The sequence below is a fragment of the Westerdykella ornata genome (genome assembly GCF_010094085.1).
Source record: "Westerdykella ornata strain CBS 379.55 unplaced genomic scaffold EI97scaffold_5, whole genome shotgun sequence".
Classification (NCBI taxonomy): Eukaryota; Fungi; Ascomycota; class Dothideomycetes; order Pleosporales; family Sporormiaceae; genus Westerdykella; species Westerdykella ornata.
In genome coordinates, this window is record NW_022986855.1 from 69863 (window position 1) to 83951 (window position 14089).

General features: G+C 54.1%; 4 protein-coding genes across 4 annotated transcripts; 3 read left to right on the forward strand and 1 right to left on the reverse strand.

Moving 5' to 3' along the window:
* The first annotated feature begins 143 nt into the window (after window positions 1–143).
* EI97DRAFT_431377 (carbamoyl-phosphate synthase) lies at window positions 144–6549 on the forward strand. The gene is given in 6 exon segments (XM_033797919.1): window positions 144–692; window positions 762–2279; window positions 2296–2297; window positions 4347–4511; window positions 4724–6094; window positions 6151–6549. The coding sequence occupies 6 exon segments, from the start codon at window positions 350–352 to the stop codon at window positions 6256–6258; spliced, it is 3507 nt and encodes a 1168-aa protein (XP_033655654.1). The 5' UTR covers window positions 144–349; the 3' UTR covers window positions 6259–6549.
* A 115-nt stretch (window positions 6550–6664) lies between these two features.
* On the forward strand, window positions 6665–8113 carry EI97DRAFT_431379 (SNase-domain-containing protein). Its single transcript, XM_033797920.1, has 3 exons — window positions 6665–7132; window positions 7295–7971; window positions 8029–8113. The coding sequence occupies exons 1-2, from the start codon at window positions 6738–6740 to the stop codon at window positions 7737–7739; spliced, it is 840 nt and encodes a 279-aa protein (XP_033655655.1). The 5' UTR covers window positions 6665–6737; the 3' UTR covers window positions 7740–7971; window positions 8029–8113.
* Window positions 8114–8233: 120 nt separating this feature from the next.
* Window positions 8234–12340, forward strand: EI97DRAFT_414363 (uncharacterized protein). The gene is made up of 2 exons (XM_033796826.1): window positions 8234–10829; window positions 10879–12340. Exons 1-2 carry the CDS (start codon window positions 8553–8555, stop codon window positions 12025–12027), a joined length of 3426 nt encoding a protein of 1141 aa, XP_033655656.1. The 5' UTR covers window positions 8234–8552; the 3' UTR covers window positions 12028–12340.
* Window positions 12341–12448: 108 nt separating this feature from the next.
* EI97DRAFT_394221 (transcription elongation factor) lies at window positions 12449–13940 on the reverse strand. Its single transcript, XM_033796294.1, has 2 exons — window positions 13275–13940; window positions 12449–13215 (listed from the first exon to the last, which is right to left on the reverse strand). Exons 1-2 carry the CDS (start codon window positions 13774–13776, stop codon window positions 12788–12790), a joined length of 930 nt encoding a protein of 309 aa, XP_033655657.1. The 5' UTR covers window positions 13777–13940; the 3' UTR covers window positions 12449–12787.
* Between the last annotated feature and the right edge of the window lie 149 nt (window positions 13941–14089).

The window sequence follows — 14089 nt, forward strand, 5'->3', positions numbered from 1 at the left end:
GGTGGATCACCGTGCGTTATCGGTTTGCATCTTTTCCAGGGCAACCTTCACCGCCCGGCCTTATCGCGGCATCGGCGGGCCGCTGATTGGCTGCGCCAAATTTCGCGACCTCCATATCCCCATCGCTCCCCGCGAGCCATATAGTCTGAATATTTCCCTGGAAGACACTCTTTTTTTGACTCTAAGTGCTGGGCCTTAAGCTCGACCGTCCTCAATTGACCTGCCCGCCCGCAGACTCGTCTCGCCGTCTCGCCGTGCCTTGTCGACGACGCTCTGGTACTCCTTTGCGCACCCGGACGTCAATAGAGCCTGCAACCTTTCTCAGGTACTGACCGCTTGAGACGCAGGCATGGCACTCTGCGGGCGCCTGGCACGCCGCACCACCTCCCTCGCGGGACAATGCAGGTCGCTGAATCCCTCAATTGCCTCGAGGGCTTTCACATCGCGGGCCTCGAGGCCGATAACAACCTCGTTGCGCACTCAGTATGAGTCCCCCGCTGCGTACAGACAATTGCGAGCCTTCTCCAAACTCCCTGCGAATTGGAATAAGACTCAGGAGGCGCCCAATGCCCAGGCATACCTGAACAGCGGCGCAATCGCCGGGGCCCGGGATCTGGTGGACGTGAAGAAGGTGCTGGTCATTGGCAGTGGTGGTCTTAGCATCGGCCAAGCAGGAGAATTCGACTACTCAGGTACGCACATTGAATAGCAATGCCCCTCCTAATGGAAGAAAAATTAGTAAATACTTACATCAAGGTTAGGATCGCAAGCTCTCAAGGCTTTGAAAGAAGCCGGTGTCCGTTCAGTGCTAGTCAACCCCAATATTGCGACCATTCAAACCTCGCACGTGCTCGCCGATGAAGTCTACTATCTCCCAGTCACCCCTGAATACGTCGAATATGTGATCCAGAAAGAGAGGCCTGATGGAATCTTCCTCAGCTTTGGTGGTCAGACCGCCCTGAACTTGGGTGTCAATATGAACAAGAAGGGCATCTTTGAGAAGTACGGCGTCAAGGTTCTGGGAACGAGCATCAAGACGCTCGAGACTAGCGAGGATCGCGATCTGTTCGCTCGCGCTCTCAATGAGATCAATATTCCCATTGCGGAGTCCATTGCTGTGTCTACCGTCGACGAGGCGCTTGATGCCGCCGAGAAGGTCGGATACCCTATCATTGTCCGCGCTGCCTATGCCCTGGGTGGCCTTGGATCCGGTTTTGCGAACAATCCGGAGGAGCTGAGGAACTTGTCTGCCCGCTCTCTGACTCTCTCGCCCCAGATTCTGGTGGAGAAGTCTCTCAAGGGCTGGAAGGAGGCGGAATATGAGGTCGTCCGCGATGCCAGCGATAACTGCATCACTGTCTGCAACATGGAGAACTTCGATCCCCTCGGCGTGCACACTGGCGACAGCATCGTCGTTTCTCCCAGTCAGACTTTCAGCGATGAGGAATACCATATGCTCCGATCCGCCTCTATCAAGATTGTCCGTCACTTGGGCGTTGTTGGCGAGTGCAATGTTCAGTACGCGCTTCAGCCCGATGGCTTGGACTACAGGGTCATTGAGGTCAACGCTCGTCTCTCTCGTTCGTCTGCTCTTGCTTCCAAGGCTACCGGATATCCCCTTGCCTATACCGCGGCCAAGATTGGTCTCGGACACACTCTCCCTGAACTTCCCAATGCTGTTACCAAGACCACGACTGCCAATTTCGAGCCCAGCTTGGACTACATCGTCACCAAGATGCCCCGTTGGGATCTGAGCAAGTTCCAGAACGTCAAGCGCGATATCGGCAGCTCCATGAAGTCGGTTGGCGAGGTCATGGCTATCGGACGTACCTTCGAGGAATCCTTCCAGAAGGCCTGCCGACAGGTCGACCCCAGGTTCTTGGGTTTCCAGGGCGACAAGTTCGAGAACCTCGACGAGGTGCTCCAAAACCCCACGGACCGTCGCTGGCTGGCCGTCGGTCAGGCCATGTTCCACGAGGGTTACTCCGTCGACAAGGTGCACGAGCTCACCAAGATTGACAAGTGGTTCCTGTACAAGCTGCAGAACATTGTCGACTGCACCCGCGAGCTCGAGGAGATTGGCAGCCTCTTCGGTCTCAAGAAGGAGGTCATTCTCAAGGCGAAGAAGCTCGGCTTCTCCGACAAGCAGATTGCGAAGGCAGTCAACAGCACTGAAGACGAGGTGCGCGCGCGCAGGAAGAGCTTCGGAATCCGCCCCTGGGTGAAGAGGATTGATACTCTGGCTGCAGAGTTCCCCGTGAAAGATTCGAACTACTTATGTCAGTACTCTCTACCATCCTTCAATTCACTGTCATGGTTCTAACAGGTGCCAGATGTACGTCACATGACCTCCCATTTCCTAGACTTCTTACTTTGGTTTTGCTTTTCATTTTCCTCTCCTTTCTGCTATTCTTTCCGTTTGTCACAATGTAGTTTGAGGAGCTCTCTTCTCTTATGACATGTTGGACGCCGTCCACGGGTGAGTTCATTGGGGTGGGCCCCGGTGTAGTGGCTCCTTCCCTCTCTGTAGCTCCTTCCACACGACGCGTCCTGTCAACGCTCCTTCCTCACGACGCGTCTTGTTATGGCGCCTTCCTCGCCAGACAAGTGGGGCCACTCCCCAATGTCGCTGGTGCCTTCAGGTTCTTCTTTCCTACACCTCCATCTGAAGCAGCCATCACCGGTGCATCGCATCACTCGCTGCATTCGAGATGTCCCTTCTTTCCTGGTTGGCTTCGGCGAAGAAATCAAGCGGCTCAATTGCCGACGGGAGCGTACCTTCCGCCCCTGGCGATTTTCATGGCACCAACAATGAGGGGCTCATGGACGTGGGCTCTGGAAATCCCGGGGACTCCATCGACGACGGAATTGACGAAGACCTTCACGAAGACATTGACGACTACCTTGACGACGGCTTTGATGGCAGCGTCGACGACGACAACCCTGAGCAATCCAACACGTCGGCCTTCACCACTCGAATGCTAGATTCCGTTTGGCAGTGCCTCCAAGATACGCCCAAGAATCAGAAGCATGTCTTGTACGACGAATTCCTCACCAGCCGCTCCGTCCTCAGTGACATTGAGGAGAAGCTTCCCATTGTCTTCGCCGACAAGTTCCAAGCCATTCTCCAGAGCGAATCGCCACCGCCGATTGAGGAGCTCAAATCTATGCCTTCGGACGCTGTCCAAGGCTGGGGTGCGTACATCCTCGTCCTTGAGAAAGACGGTCATACTCCAAGAGTCTATGTGGGGAGTGCAACGAGCGACTATCGTGGACTTGTGCAGCGTTTCAAGGATTACCAGTATGGAAACTTCCCATGCCATGTCGGCAAATCCATTGAGGAAGGATTCGACATCGTCCATAAGGGCATGGTTTGCTGGACCCCCAGCATTCCTCCACCTGAACTTCGGCCTCTTTTCCGTCTGCTGGTTGTTGCGCTGGAGTCCGCCATCGCATACATGCTTTGGGCAATGAATACCAAGGCCGTCTGGGGCAAGCTCACCTGGGGCAAGGATTATGGAATGGGGCACATGTCTGTGTGGGATCGAGATGCACTCCCGTATACTGGCCTATGTTCGCATTGCGCTCTGTACGAAGGCGTCAAGGGGGACTTCTCGTTGTCTGCTGAGCAGCTCATTAGTCTGGCTGCCCAGAGGAGAGCGAACACAGCAGCCAAGCAGAAGCCACGTAATGTTCGCTATCACCAACGTCAAATGGCTACCAACCACCGGGAATACATTGATGGCATGGCTCAACGCGGTCGTGTATACAGGGCCAAAAATCACGAGAAAGTCAAGGCGAGGGAACGAGAACTCAATGCGCAGCACAAGGAAGCAAAGACCTACTATTGCAACGCCTGCAAGACTGCCTGCCATAAGAAGTCCGATCTGGCCGAGCATAAAAAGACCAAAAAGCACAAAGATCACGTCAAAGCCCTGAAGAAGCCGCCCAAGGTCACCCGCTGGAGCTGCCCTCCCTGTGCCTACAAGACCGACAAGTCGAGCTCCTGGCGTGATCACTGTAACTCTATTCGCCACGGGCGATTAGTTGCTGATGCTCAGAGTGAGCAGCTCAACTAGTCAGCTCGGGGAAAATAGGGGAGGAAGTGGGAGGAGAGGGTGGGGAGTGTAACGTTTTGGACGGCCTCGAACATGGAAGGGAAGGATGCGTAACGTTTTGGACGGTGTCCATCACCATGGGAGGGAAGGATGTGAAACGTTTTAGATGGTCTCCATCAACATGTCCTTCCTTTACATCTGTTCACTCTGTTCACCTCTTTTTGTACTGCTTTTGCAACTCCTACCTCACGGCTCGCGCATTCGACCACTACTAACACCCAGCTTCAGACCACTTACAACGCCTCATCGCACGATGTCACGTTCGATGACCATGGTACCCTTGTCCTTGGAAGCGGTGTCTATCGCATTGGAAGCTCTGTGGAGTTCGATTGGTGCGCTGTTCAGGCTACCCTCGCCTTGAAGAACTTGGGTAAGAAGACTGTCATGATCAACGTAAGTCAAACCTTTCATACTACATTTCGCAAGCAAATGCGGATGGATGTGGTATGGGTGGGTGGATTGCTGGTACATGGTTTTCGCTTGCCCGGCGAAGCGTTGTTCCAAAGGGGATTCTCGCCACCCTTCCACCACCCAACCCACCCATCCACCCCTAAACGACCCCCAACCACTAGCCTTCACTCCTAGACCATGCTAACACGGTGAAGTACAACCCGGAGACCATGTCTACCGACTATGACGTCCCCGATAAACTCTACTTCGAGGAGCTCAGCTATGAGCGTGTGATGGATATCTACGAGCTGGAGTCCGCCAGCGGTGTCATGGTGTCTGTGGGAGGTCAATTACCCCAGAACATTGCACTCAAGCTGCAAGAGTCCGGAAAGGCCAAGGTTCTCGGAACGGATCCCGCCGACATTGACAAGGCCGAAGATCGTCACAAGTTCTCCTCCATTCTGGACTCCATCGGTGTTGACCAGCCCGCCTGGAAGGAACTCACCTCCTACGAGGAGGCCCAGAAATTTGCCCAGTCCGTTGGCTACCCCGTCCTTGTCCGTCCCTCGTACGTCCTTTCGGGCGCTGCTATGACTGTCATCCGCAGTGAGAGCGAGCTCCGCGACAAGCTCACTGCCGCAGCTGAGGTCTCGCCTGACCATCCCGTTGTCATTACCCAGTACATCGAAGGCGCGCAGGAAATCGACTGCGATGCTGTTGCCTCTAACGGAAAACTCCTCGTCCACGCTATCAGCGAGCACGTTGAAGATGCGGGTGTCCACTCTGGCGACGCAACCCTGGTCCTGCCACCCGTGAACCTCGACGAGAGCATCCAGAAGCGGGTCAAGGAAATCGCTGAGAAGGTCGCCAAGGCCTGGAACATTACTGGACCTTTCAACATGCAGATCATAAAGGCCTCCGATCCTGAGGGTGGCGAGCCCAAGCTCAAGGTCATTGAGTGCAATCTCCGTGCTTCCCGGTCCTTCCCCTTCGTCAGCAAAGTCCTGGGTACCAACTTCATCGATGTAGCTACCAAGGCGCTTGTCGGCCGTGATGTTCCCGAGCCTGTCGATCTGATGGTACAGAAGAGGGATTACGTCGCCACCAAGGTGCCGCAGTTCTCATGGACCAGGTTGGCGGGCGCTGACCCCTTCCTGGGCGTCGAGATGGCTTCGACCGGTGAAATGGCATGCTTCGGAAAGGATCTAATAGATGCGTACTGGGCATCTGTCCAGTCGACCATGAACTTCCGTCTCCCCCAGCCGGGTGAGGGTCTCCTTTTCGGCGGATCCATCGAGACGGACTCCCTTGTACAGATTGCGAAGTATGTCAACCCTCTCGGCTACAAGTTCTACGCCGCGAACAACGAGGTCAAGGAATTCCTCGAGAGTAAGGCCGGTGTCAATGTGGAGGTGATTGACTTCCCCAAGGAGGATAAGAGGGCGCTTAGGGAAGTCTTTGAGAAGTACGACATCAAGGGTGTGTTCAACCTTGCCAAGTACAGGGCCAGCTCGTTGGTGGACGAGGACTACGTCATGAGGAGGAATGCAGTCGACTTTGGTGTCCCGCTCTTCATGGAGCCAAAGGTAAGCTTCCTATATTCCCTGGGTTTGCAACGACGGTGAAAGTTAACCTGCTGCAGACTGCCGTCCTCTTCGCCAGATGTATGAGCGAGAAGCTCCCCAAGAAGGAGGGCATCCCCAGCGAAGTGCGGTCGTGGAGCGACTTTGTCGGCGGAAGGCCGTTATAAGAAAATGGTCCGTCGTACGGAGGAGGAATAAGAAGATAGAGACATTCAGCGAAGCAAGAAGCAATATACCCTGTGGGTATTAAGAGAAGAGCAGCATCCGAACAGCGAAAGCGTTCTTGTACAAAACCATTGTGGGCCAGTTTTTCCTCCAAGTTTCCAAGGTGGGAGTTTTGGAGCCTTGGTCTAAACGATCTGCTAAAGTGTAGGTAGGTAGCGAGGAACGAGTGTTACTTGCGGGTGTATGTTTATGTAATTCTGATATCAATACATATAAGTATGGTCAAAATTGACCCTGTCCTTTGCTCGTTCTTTGTAAACCCTTTTGTGTTGAGAGGGCCACCGATCACGTGTCGCGGCGCACGTCCTGCTGGCAGAACTTCGGACTTCCGAGCTCCGCAATGCATGGCACCGGGCCAGCAGACAGGACGACGGATGTTCCACCACCACGACCACACGCCCCCGGCCGTTCGCAGACAACAATGCGATGGCCGCGGCCTGGCGACGACAACAATGACAAGCCGACGAGCAACACCACGTCGTCTCATCGTGCCCTCTCCTGGACCGAGCAGGCACACCCAGCCAACTGGTCATGGCCGACCCTCAGGGACCCCGGCACGCTCCTCCCCACGCTTGTCTTCACCTTGACGACCATCTCCGCAGTACGGCTATATAAGTCGTACTTGAGACGCATACCGAGCGTGAATCATATCAAGCCTGGTTATTTCCGAAGTAAGAGTTTATTTGGCAAAGTCACGAGTGTGGGCGATGCGGATAACTTTCGCATGTTCCACACGCCGGGAGGACGGTTGGCCGGGTGGGGATGGCTGCCGTGGAAGAGGGTGCCGACAAGTAAGGAGGCGCTGGCGGGGAATACGGTATGTTTGGTTTGTGCTTTTCTGTGTTCATTTGGAGGTGCCTCGGTTCTTTTCAATGAAATATAGGCAACTGTATACATTGGGTTCCGATGAGTACATTGGAATATCTCTACTTATTGGCATGTGTGTTTCTTGGAAGCATCAACTGACTCAACCCGCCAGATCCATATCCGAATCGCCGGTATCGACGCCCCAGAGCTCGCCCATTGGGGCCGAGAAGCCCAACCCTTCTCCAAAGAAGCCCTTGACTGGCTCACAGGCTATATCCTCAACCGGCGAGTGCGAGCTCGCATATTCCGCCGCGACCAATACGACCGCGTCGTCGCGCAAGTGTACGTGCGGAGATGGTTCTTGAAACGTGACGTGGGGCTCGAGATGCTAAAGTGCGGCCTCGCAACTGTCTATGAAGCAAAGACAGGGTCGGAGTATGGGGATTTCGAACAGCGGTATCGGGATGCGGAGGAGAAGGCGCGGGCGGAGAAGGTGGGGATGTGGACGAAGCCGGGGCTTTTGGGGAGGTTGAGGGGGGAGAAGGAGAAGAAGGTGGAGAGTCCGAGGGAGTATAAGAATAGGCATGCTGCGATGGAGAGGCAGAAGAAGAGTTGATTGTGCATGTTTGGAGTTGGTTGGATTTGTATTTTGGGCGATACGCAGCAGTATATACCCCATCCCAATTACGATGACGATACAAAGTTCAGCTTGTTAAGCACTTGGTTGTGCATTATTCTATATCATCGTTACTAGGCTGGTTCATGGATAAGCGAAGCGTGGGAGATGGTTGTTCATCGGCACAGATCGATGACGGGAACGTACGGGGTTGTTCTAAAACGCACATAGTCTGTAACCCAGTTAACTAAGGAGCCACTACCGCTGGGCGGTATAGTATCTGACTTACCGGCTTACGTCTTTATGCTTGAGTGGAATTCATCCCTTCCTACAGCATCACTGCGTCGTCCTCTTCATCAGTGGAGTCCCTGATCTGTACACTTTCCAATGACGAGGAAGTATCCACCATCGTCTTTACACAGATTGCTGCATTCTAATACATCTTCAGGGAATTTTGGGACCACACAGAGCGTCCGATAGCAAAGTCTGCAAGATTGAGGTCTCTCGAAGGCTATGGTGTGGTGTACAGTTGATAGATGTCAAGGATTGCTCAGACCAGCCGCCTGTACGGAAACGGAATGGTCCGTCGAGGATCCCACCTTCTTCGAATGTTCGCCCTGGAGAGGACCAATTATCCGACCATCGCAGCATCAACCATCAGATATCAAATCCTCCCATGCGTCGATTTCTGGTGCTGATTTATCCCCCCTTCGTTGATTTCTGTCGACCCCGCCGAATGGTCTATCGTACTCCTTAGCGCTCTTTCGAGTCGCATCAGGTGGTCAATGCCATCCTTCAACAGGACCATCCATCATGTACTCAACCTTCGCTGCCACCGCCGACGCCGATTCATTCGATGATAATACATTTGGCTTTGGACAGGCGAAGGACGATGTTCTATCAATCCCAATGTCGCACGAGAGCGCACATACACATCTGAAAGTCCCAGCTCCCGATATGATTCCGATCACTGGGCTTAATAGGATGGTATATGGACCATACAATGAATCAACCACATCGTCGAGCCAGTACGGGTACACACGAGATGGTTCCGAGGGGAATGATAGCCACCTAAGTGGCAGAGAAGATCGTGATGGGTCGATATCAAGTGGATATGTGAATGGGCAGGACCGCAGTTATGCGCCTTCTCCATTGCATATTTCACACACCGCACATCCGACCTTTCAAATTCCATCGAACCTTCCAGGAAACTCGTATGGAGCGCACATCTCAAATGACAACCGTTCGCCTCTTCACCCTGCCAAGACAACTACCATCTCACCTACTACAGTATTACCAACCTCAAACAAAGAGCACGCAATTCCACCGAACCCAGCATCAGAAGTACAACCTTCCCTAAAGGAGAGCTCGATGGTCTCTCCAACTGATCAAGGGGCGCACTCCCACACACCCCCTACTGCCCGCCAATCTACAAAGCCCGCCTCTATGAGGAAAGCCCCCGAGTTCAGGGCGAATTCATCTATTCCGGCAGAAATGTCATGGCCTGAATTTGCGAGACAGGGTATTTTGGGTGCGGAGAGCTCCCGTCTGAACCCTTTCGCACTTCATCCCGAGGAGTACAAACTTCTCAGAAACCACGTCACTCATGCACAAGTTACGATCTATTTGAACATAAGGAACGCCATACTTCGATTATGGACGCGAAATCCTTTGGTAGCCGTTACCCCAGAAGAAGCGGCAGGGTGTGCAAGGGACAAGCGATATTTTGGCCTTGCCCTCGTGGCATACAACTGGCTTCTCAGGAATGGCTACATAAATTTTGGTTGCGTCGAAGTCCCGAATACTGCAGGCCCAAACCCGCGTTCCAAAGCGAAAGCGGGCTCACAGAAGACGGTGCTGGTAATCGGGGCTGGAATGGCTGGTCTTGGATGCGCGAGGCATGTGGAGGGTCTATTTTCACAGCTTGGCGACCGCTGGGCTGATGAAGGGGAACTTCCGCCTAAAGTCATCGTGTTGGAGGCTCGGCGCCGAATCGGTGGTAGAGTGTACTCCCATCCACTTCGAAATCAACAAAATTCTACCCTTCCACGAGGACATCGATGTACAGCCGAGATGGGCGCCCAAATCGTGACGGGTTTCGAGCGCGGGAACCCCATGAATGCGCTCATCCGCGGACAACTAGGTATTCCTTATCATGCTCTTCGCGACAACACCATATTGTATGATCATGACGGCACAATTGTGGAAAGGAGTCAAGATCTGCTTGTGGAAAAGCTATACAATGATGTGTTGGAACGTGTGAGCGTGTACAGGAATAAGCCGGCCACTTTCCGAACCGTTGAAGGCGATCGTAATATGATATTGTTCGGACGGGAGCCGAGCGATACAGGGGGACCAACCGTTGCAGAGCTGGAACAGTCCAGTGCGCCGCTTCCGGCTCATGCGAATACAACGGCATCAACAACTGAGGAGAAGCCGTCATCAGGGGTGGAGAAGCTTGCAGGGCGCGCATACCAGCTTACCGCAGGCTTTGATGCCGATATACCTGCAGCGGAGGCTGTACGAAGGATGGGCTGGACGCTCAAACCAGAAGCATCATCATCACAAACACTAGAGCTGGATACGATAGCGAGATCGGTAAAGCATCCAACTCTTGGACCTACCATGGATGAGGGCATTAGGCAGTATCAAGACCTTATCAACCTCTCCCCTAAAGACCTCCGCCTCCTTAACTGGCACCATGCGAATCTGGAGTACGCGAATGCCGTCAGTGTGAACCAGCTAAGTCTTAGTGGCTGGGATCAGGATATCGGTAACGAATTTGAAGGCGAACATACGCAGATTATTGGCGGTTACCAGCAAGTGCCTCGCGGACTATGGCATTGTCCGACCAAGCTGGATGTACGATTCAACTCAGCGGTGAAATCTATACATTATAATATGCGGGAGAGCGTCGTCGGCAAGGCAGTGAAAGTGGCATGTCATAATGGCGAGGTATTCGAGGCAGATGAGGTGGTTTTGACGACACCCCTTGGTGTGCTCAAATCGGGAGCTATTTCATTCAATCCGCCATTACCTAGCTGGAAAAACGAGGTCATCGAGCGCATGGGTTTTGGGCTGCTCAACAAGGTTTGACTGTTTTCAGCTTGCTCGATCATAGCTTGCTGACAAGGAATAGGTCATATTAGTCTACGAGGAAGCCTTCTGGGAGCCACATCGAGACATGTTCGGCCTGCTAAATGAAGCTGAGCGTCAAGACAGTCTCGACACGAAGGATTATGCCTCGCGCAGAGGAAGATTCTACCTCTTCTGGAACTGTATCAAAACAAGCGGTCGGCCGACGCTCGTAGCCCTCATGGCAGGCGATGCAGCACACTATGCTGAAGCGAGTACCGATGAACACCTGGTTCAGGAGGTCACCTCTCGTTTGACCAAGATGTTCTCACCCAAGCCCGTCCCGCTGCCCTCCGAGACCATTGTTACTCGGTGGAGCAAAGATCCCTATGCCCGCGGCAGCTATTCTTATGTCGGACCAACTACACTGGCAGGCGACTACGATGTCATGGCTAAGCCCCATGGACTTCTACACTTCGCAGGCGAGGCGACGTGCGGTACACACCCAGCAACTGTCCACGGCGCATACCTCTCCGGCCTCCGCGCAGCAGCAGAAGTCGTCGAAAGTATGATCGGCCCCATCGAAGTTCCCACCCCTCTAGTCGAAAAGGTCGAAAAGAAACCCATCAAAACTGACCGTTCCTCCACCCCCATCACCCTTGCCGCCAAACACAAGCTCGACTCCACGGACTCTACACCCCCTTCTTCTTCCCAAGATGGCGGCCGCAATGCCGCCCGCAAGCCCGGCCGGGACGAAGCGTACGAAGCCAGCATCATCGGGGCCATCCTTAACGAGATTGGCGAACGCCCCATCAAGCCCGGTCGTAGCACCGGCGTGAACCCTTTCCTCCTCTTCACAAAGGATAACTGGTACGCCTGTAAGGAAGAGTGCGACCAGAAGCGACAAGCCGCAACCGGCGACCCCAACGCCAAGGCCAGCAAGACCGAGATTCGCAGCGCCATAGGTCTGAAGTGGCGCACTGCGAGCGAGGAGGTGAAGAAGCCCTATCTAGAGCAGACGAGTATGGCCAAAGAAGATGCAGCAGCCATGGCGAAACAGTTCAAGGAGAGTGTGGAGCGGTGGGATAGAGAGGCGGAGAGGATCAGGAAGGAGTTTGTTGAGAAGAATCCTCCGCCGGATGGGGATGTCGCGTTGTATGAGGGGAGGACGGCGATTGAGGTTGGGGGTGGGAAGAGGTTGAGGAGAGGTTAGGCGCTTCGGTAGCGGGCGGGGGACGGGTGATGGGATTGTTTTGGCGTTTTGGTTTTTGGGGTTGGTGGGATCTTTTTTTGTTATTTATGTGTGCGAGTATTGTGGTATGGAGATGATGGAGTGTGGTTTTCGTTCTTTCTGCATACCCTGGTGTTTTGGGGGTCGTACGCGTCTTTTGTCCTGGGCTTTCACTTATTCGAAGCGTTGGTCATGTAGGACTGTGAAGGGCGTACGGGAGAGATATGGACGAGCGTGAGAGCAATGAATGGAAGGGTGTTATTCCGCTAGATGTAATCAAAAGTCGTCGTGGACCAGACTTAATTGGAAGTGAGGTCTACAGTGGGAGGTCCCGCTCTGATATATTTCAAAGTACAAAAGGTTTCGCGAATATTTCACATCGAGCACAACATATCCAAATCAACAGCAATTGGAATTCTGATAAACGCTGCTATTAGGCCGGCAGACCAACCGCCGCCCGTCAAAGAGCCTAGGCACAGGCCGAGGATGATGAGCCCAGGCAGACCCAATTCACTCTATCATGAAAAAGAATACGCAGTCAGCCCCACGAAGCCTTCAAAAAAGGATTCATCTCTGCCCGCCTGTCAAAAAAGGGAAAATCGAGCGGACCCAGTCCGCGCCAGAGTCCCCTACCCCATCTACGCCTTTTATGCCCAAATGAACGCCTACCGCTCTCCGCCAACGAAAAAAATAAAGCCGAAAAGTACAGTAGAAGAAGCGTGCTCCCAAGTTAACTCCATACTCAGGAGAACTTCCACCGATTGCCGCAGTTCATGCACTCGCAGAAGGTCGTCATCGGTTCGTCGGCACTTCTCGTCTGGGCCTGGCTATAGCTGACCTTCTTCTGCTTGCACTTTCCGCACTCGAATTCCTTGGAGATGCTCTTTTCTACCTGTGCGACCATAGCCTCGTTCATGTTCTCCTTCTCCAGACGCTCGTCTTCCTTGCGCCGCGAGTCGGACTTCATCTCGTCGTGGGTCATCGTCACAAAGCGGTTGGGCGGGATGTCGCCAGAGAGTACGCGCCGACGGAGTTGCTGGTTAGATTTGTTTTTGAGGTTCTGGAAGAGAGACCGGATTTTTGCGCGGTAGGCGGCGTTGTCTTCGGAGCCGGCATTTGCCCAGGCGGCGTATTCCACCTCCTTGGCTACCGTGAGGATCTCGTCGGGCACTTTTTACGATCATATTAGTTTCTCGTTAAGGTTTGGTAGGCAAGAAGGCTACACTCACGATCCTCAGACATGAACGCCAAGCCATTGTACATGAGCTTGATGCATCCATCGCGCGCTTGTATGCCATACACCTGCCACTTGACACCGTCCGTCTGGTCATTCCTCTTCGCAGGATCCACATGATGCTTCCTCTTCGCGCCCGGCGCGGGCGACGCCGTTCCCGACGGAGGCGCACTCGACGACGCCGCGCTGGCAACGGGCTTCGGAGTCCCCGCGCCTGACGCCCCCGTACCCGAAACCGCCGCCTTCCTCTTCGCCCGATTCACCTCCTCTTTCCACTTCGTCACCATCGTGTTGGCCAGGTCGCGGACCGCGGGGTCCCGGTGCTTGCCTAGGCGATTCACAATCATGCCGATTTTGGTGCCGCGGAGCAGTTCCTCGGTGGGGCGCACGCCATCTTTCAGGTCCGAGAGGAGTTTGAGGAGCGAGGAGGCGGGTTCGTCTTCGGCGACGGCTTTGCTGATGGCTTTGCCGCGGAGGAGGACTTCTTTGGCGTCCATGGCGGAGAGAGAGAGAGAGGTGGTCGGTTCGGTTTTACACGGTTTGATGTGTTGACGTGCGGGAAGTGAGAGAAGCGGTGGCGCACACTTGGGACCTGGCGAGTTGAGGTCAAGCGATCGGGCAGGAGTTGGAGAACTGGAGATGCTCCTTTGCAGGTTGGCCGTGGGTGATATGAAAGAGGTCGCTCGAGCAAGTTGCCAGATGCGGTCCTGGATGCCAAGACCTCGCTAGCGCGGAAGTAGGGTGGTCAGAGCTTTGGTGGAGTTCCTACCGCCGATGTGCGACTTCACGTCCAGCAACAAACCGACACGA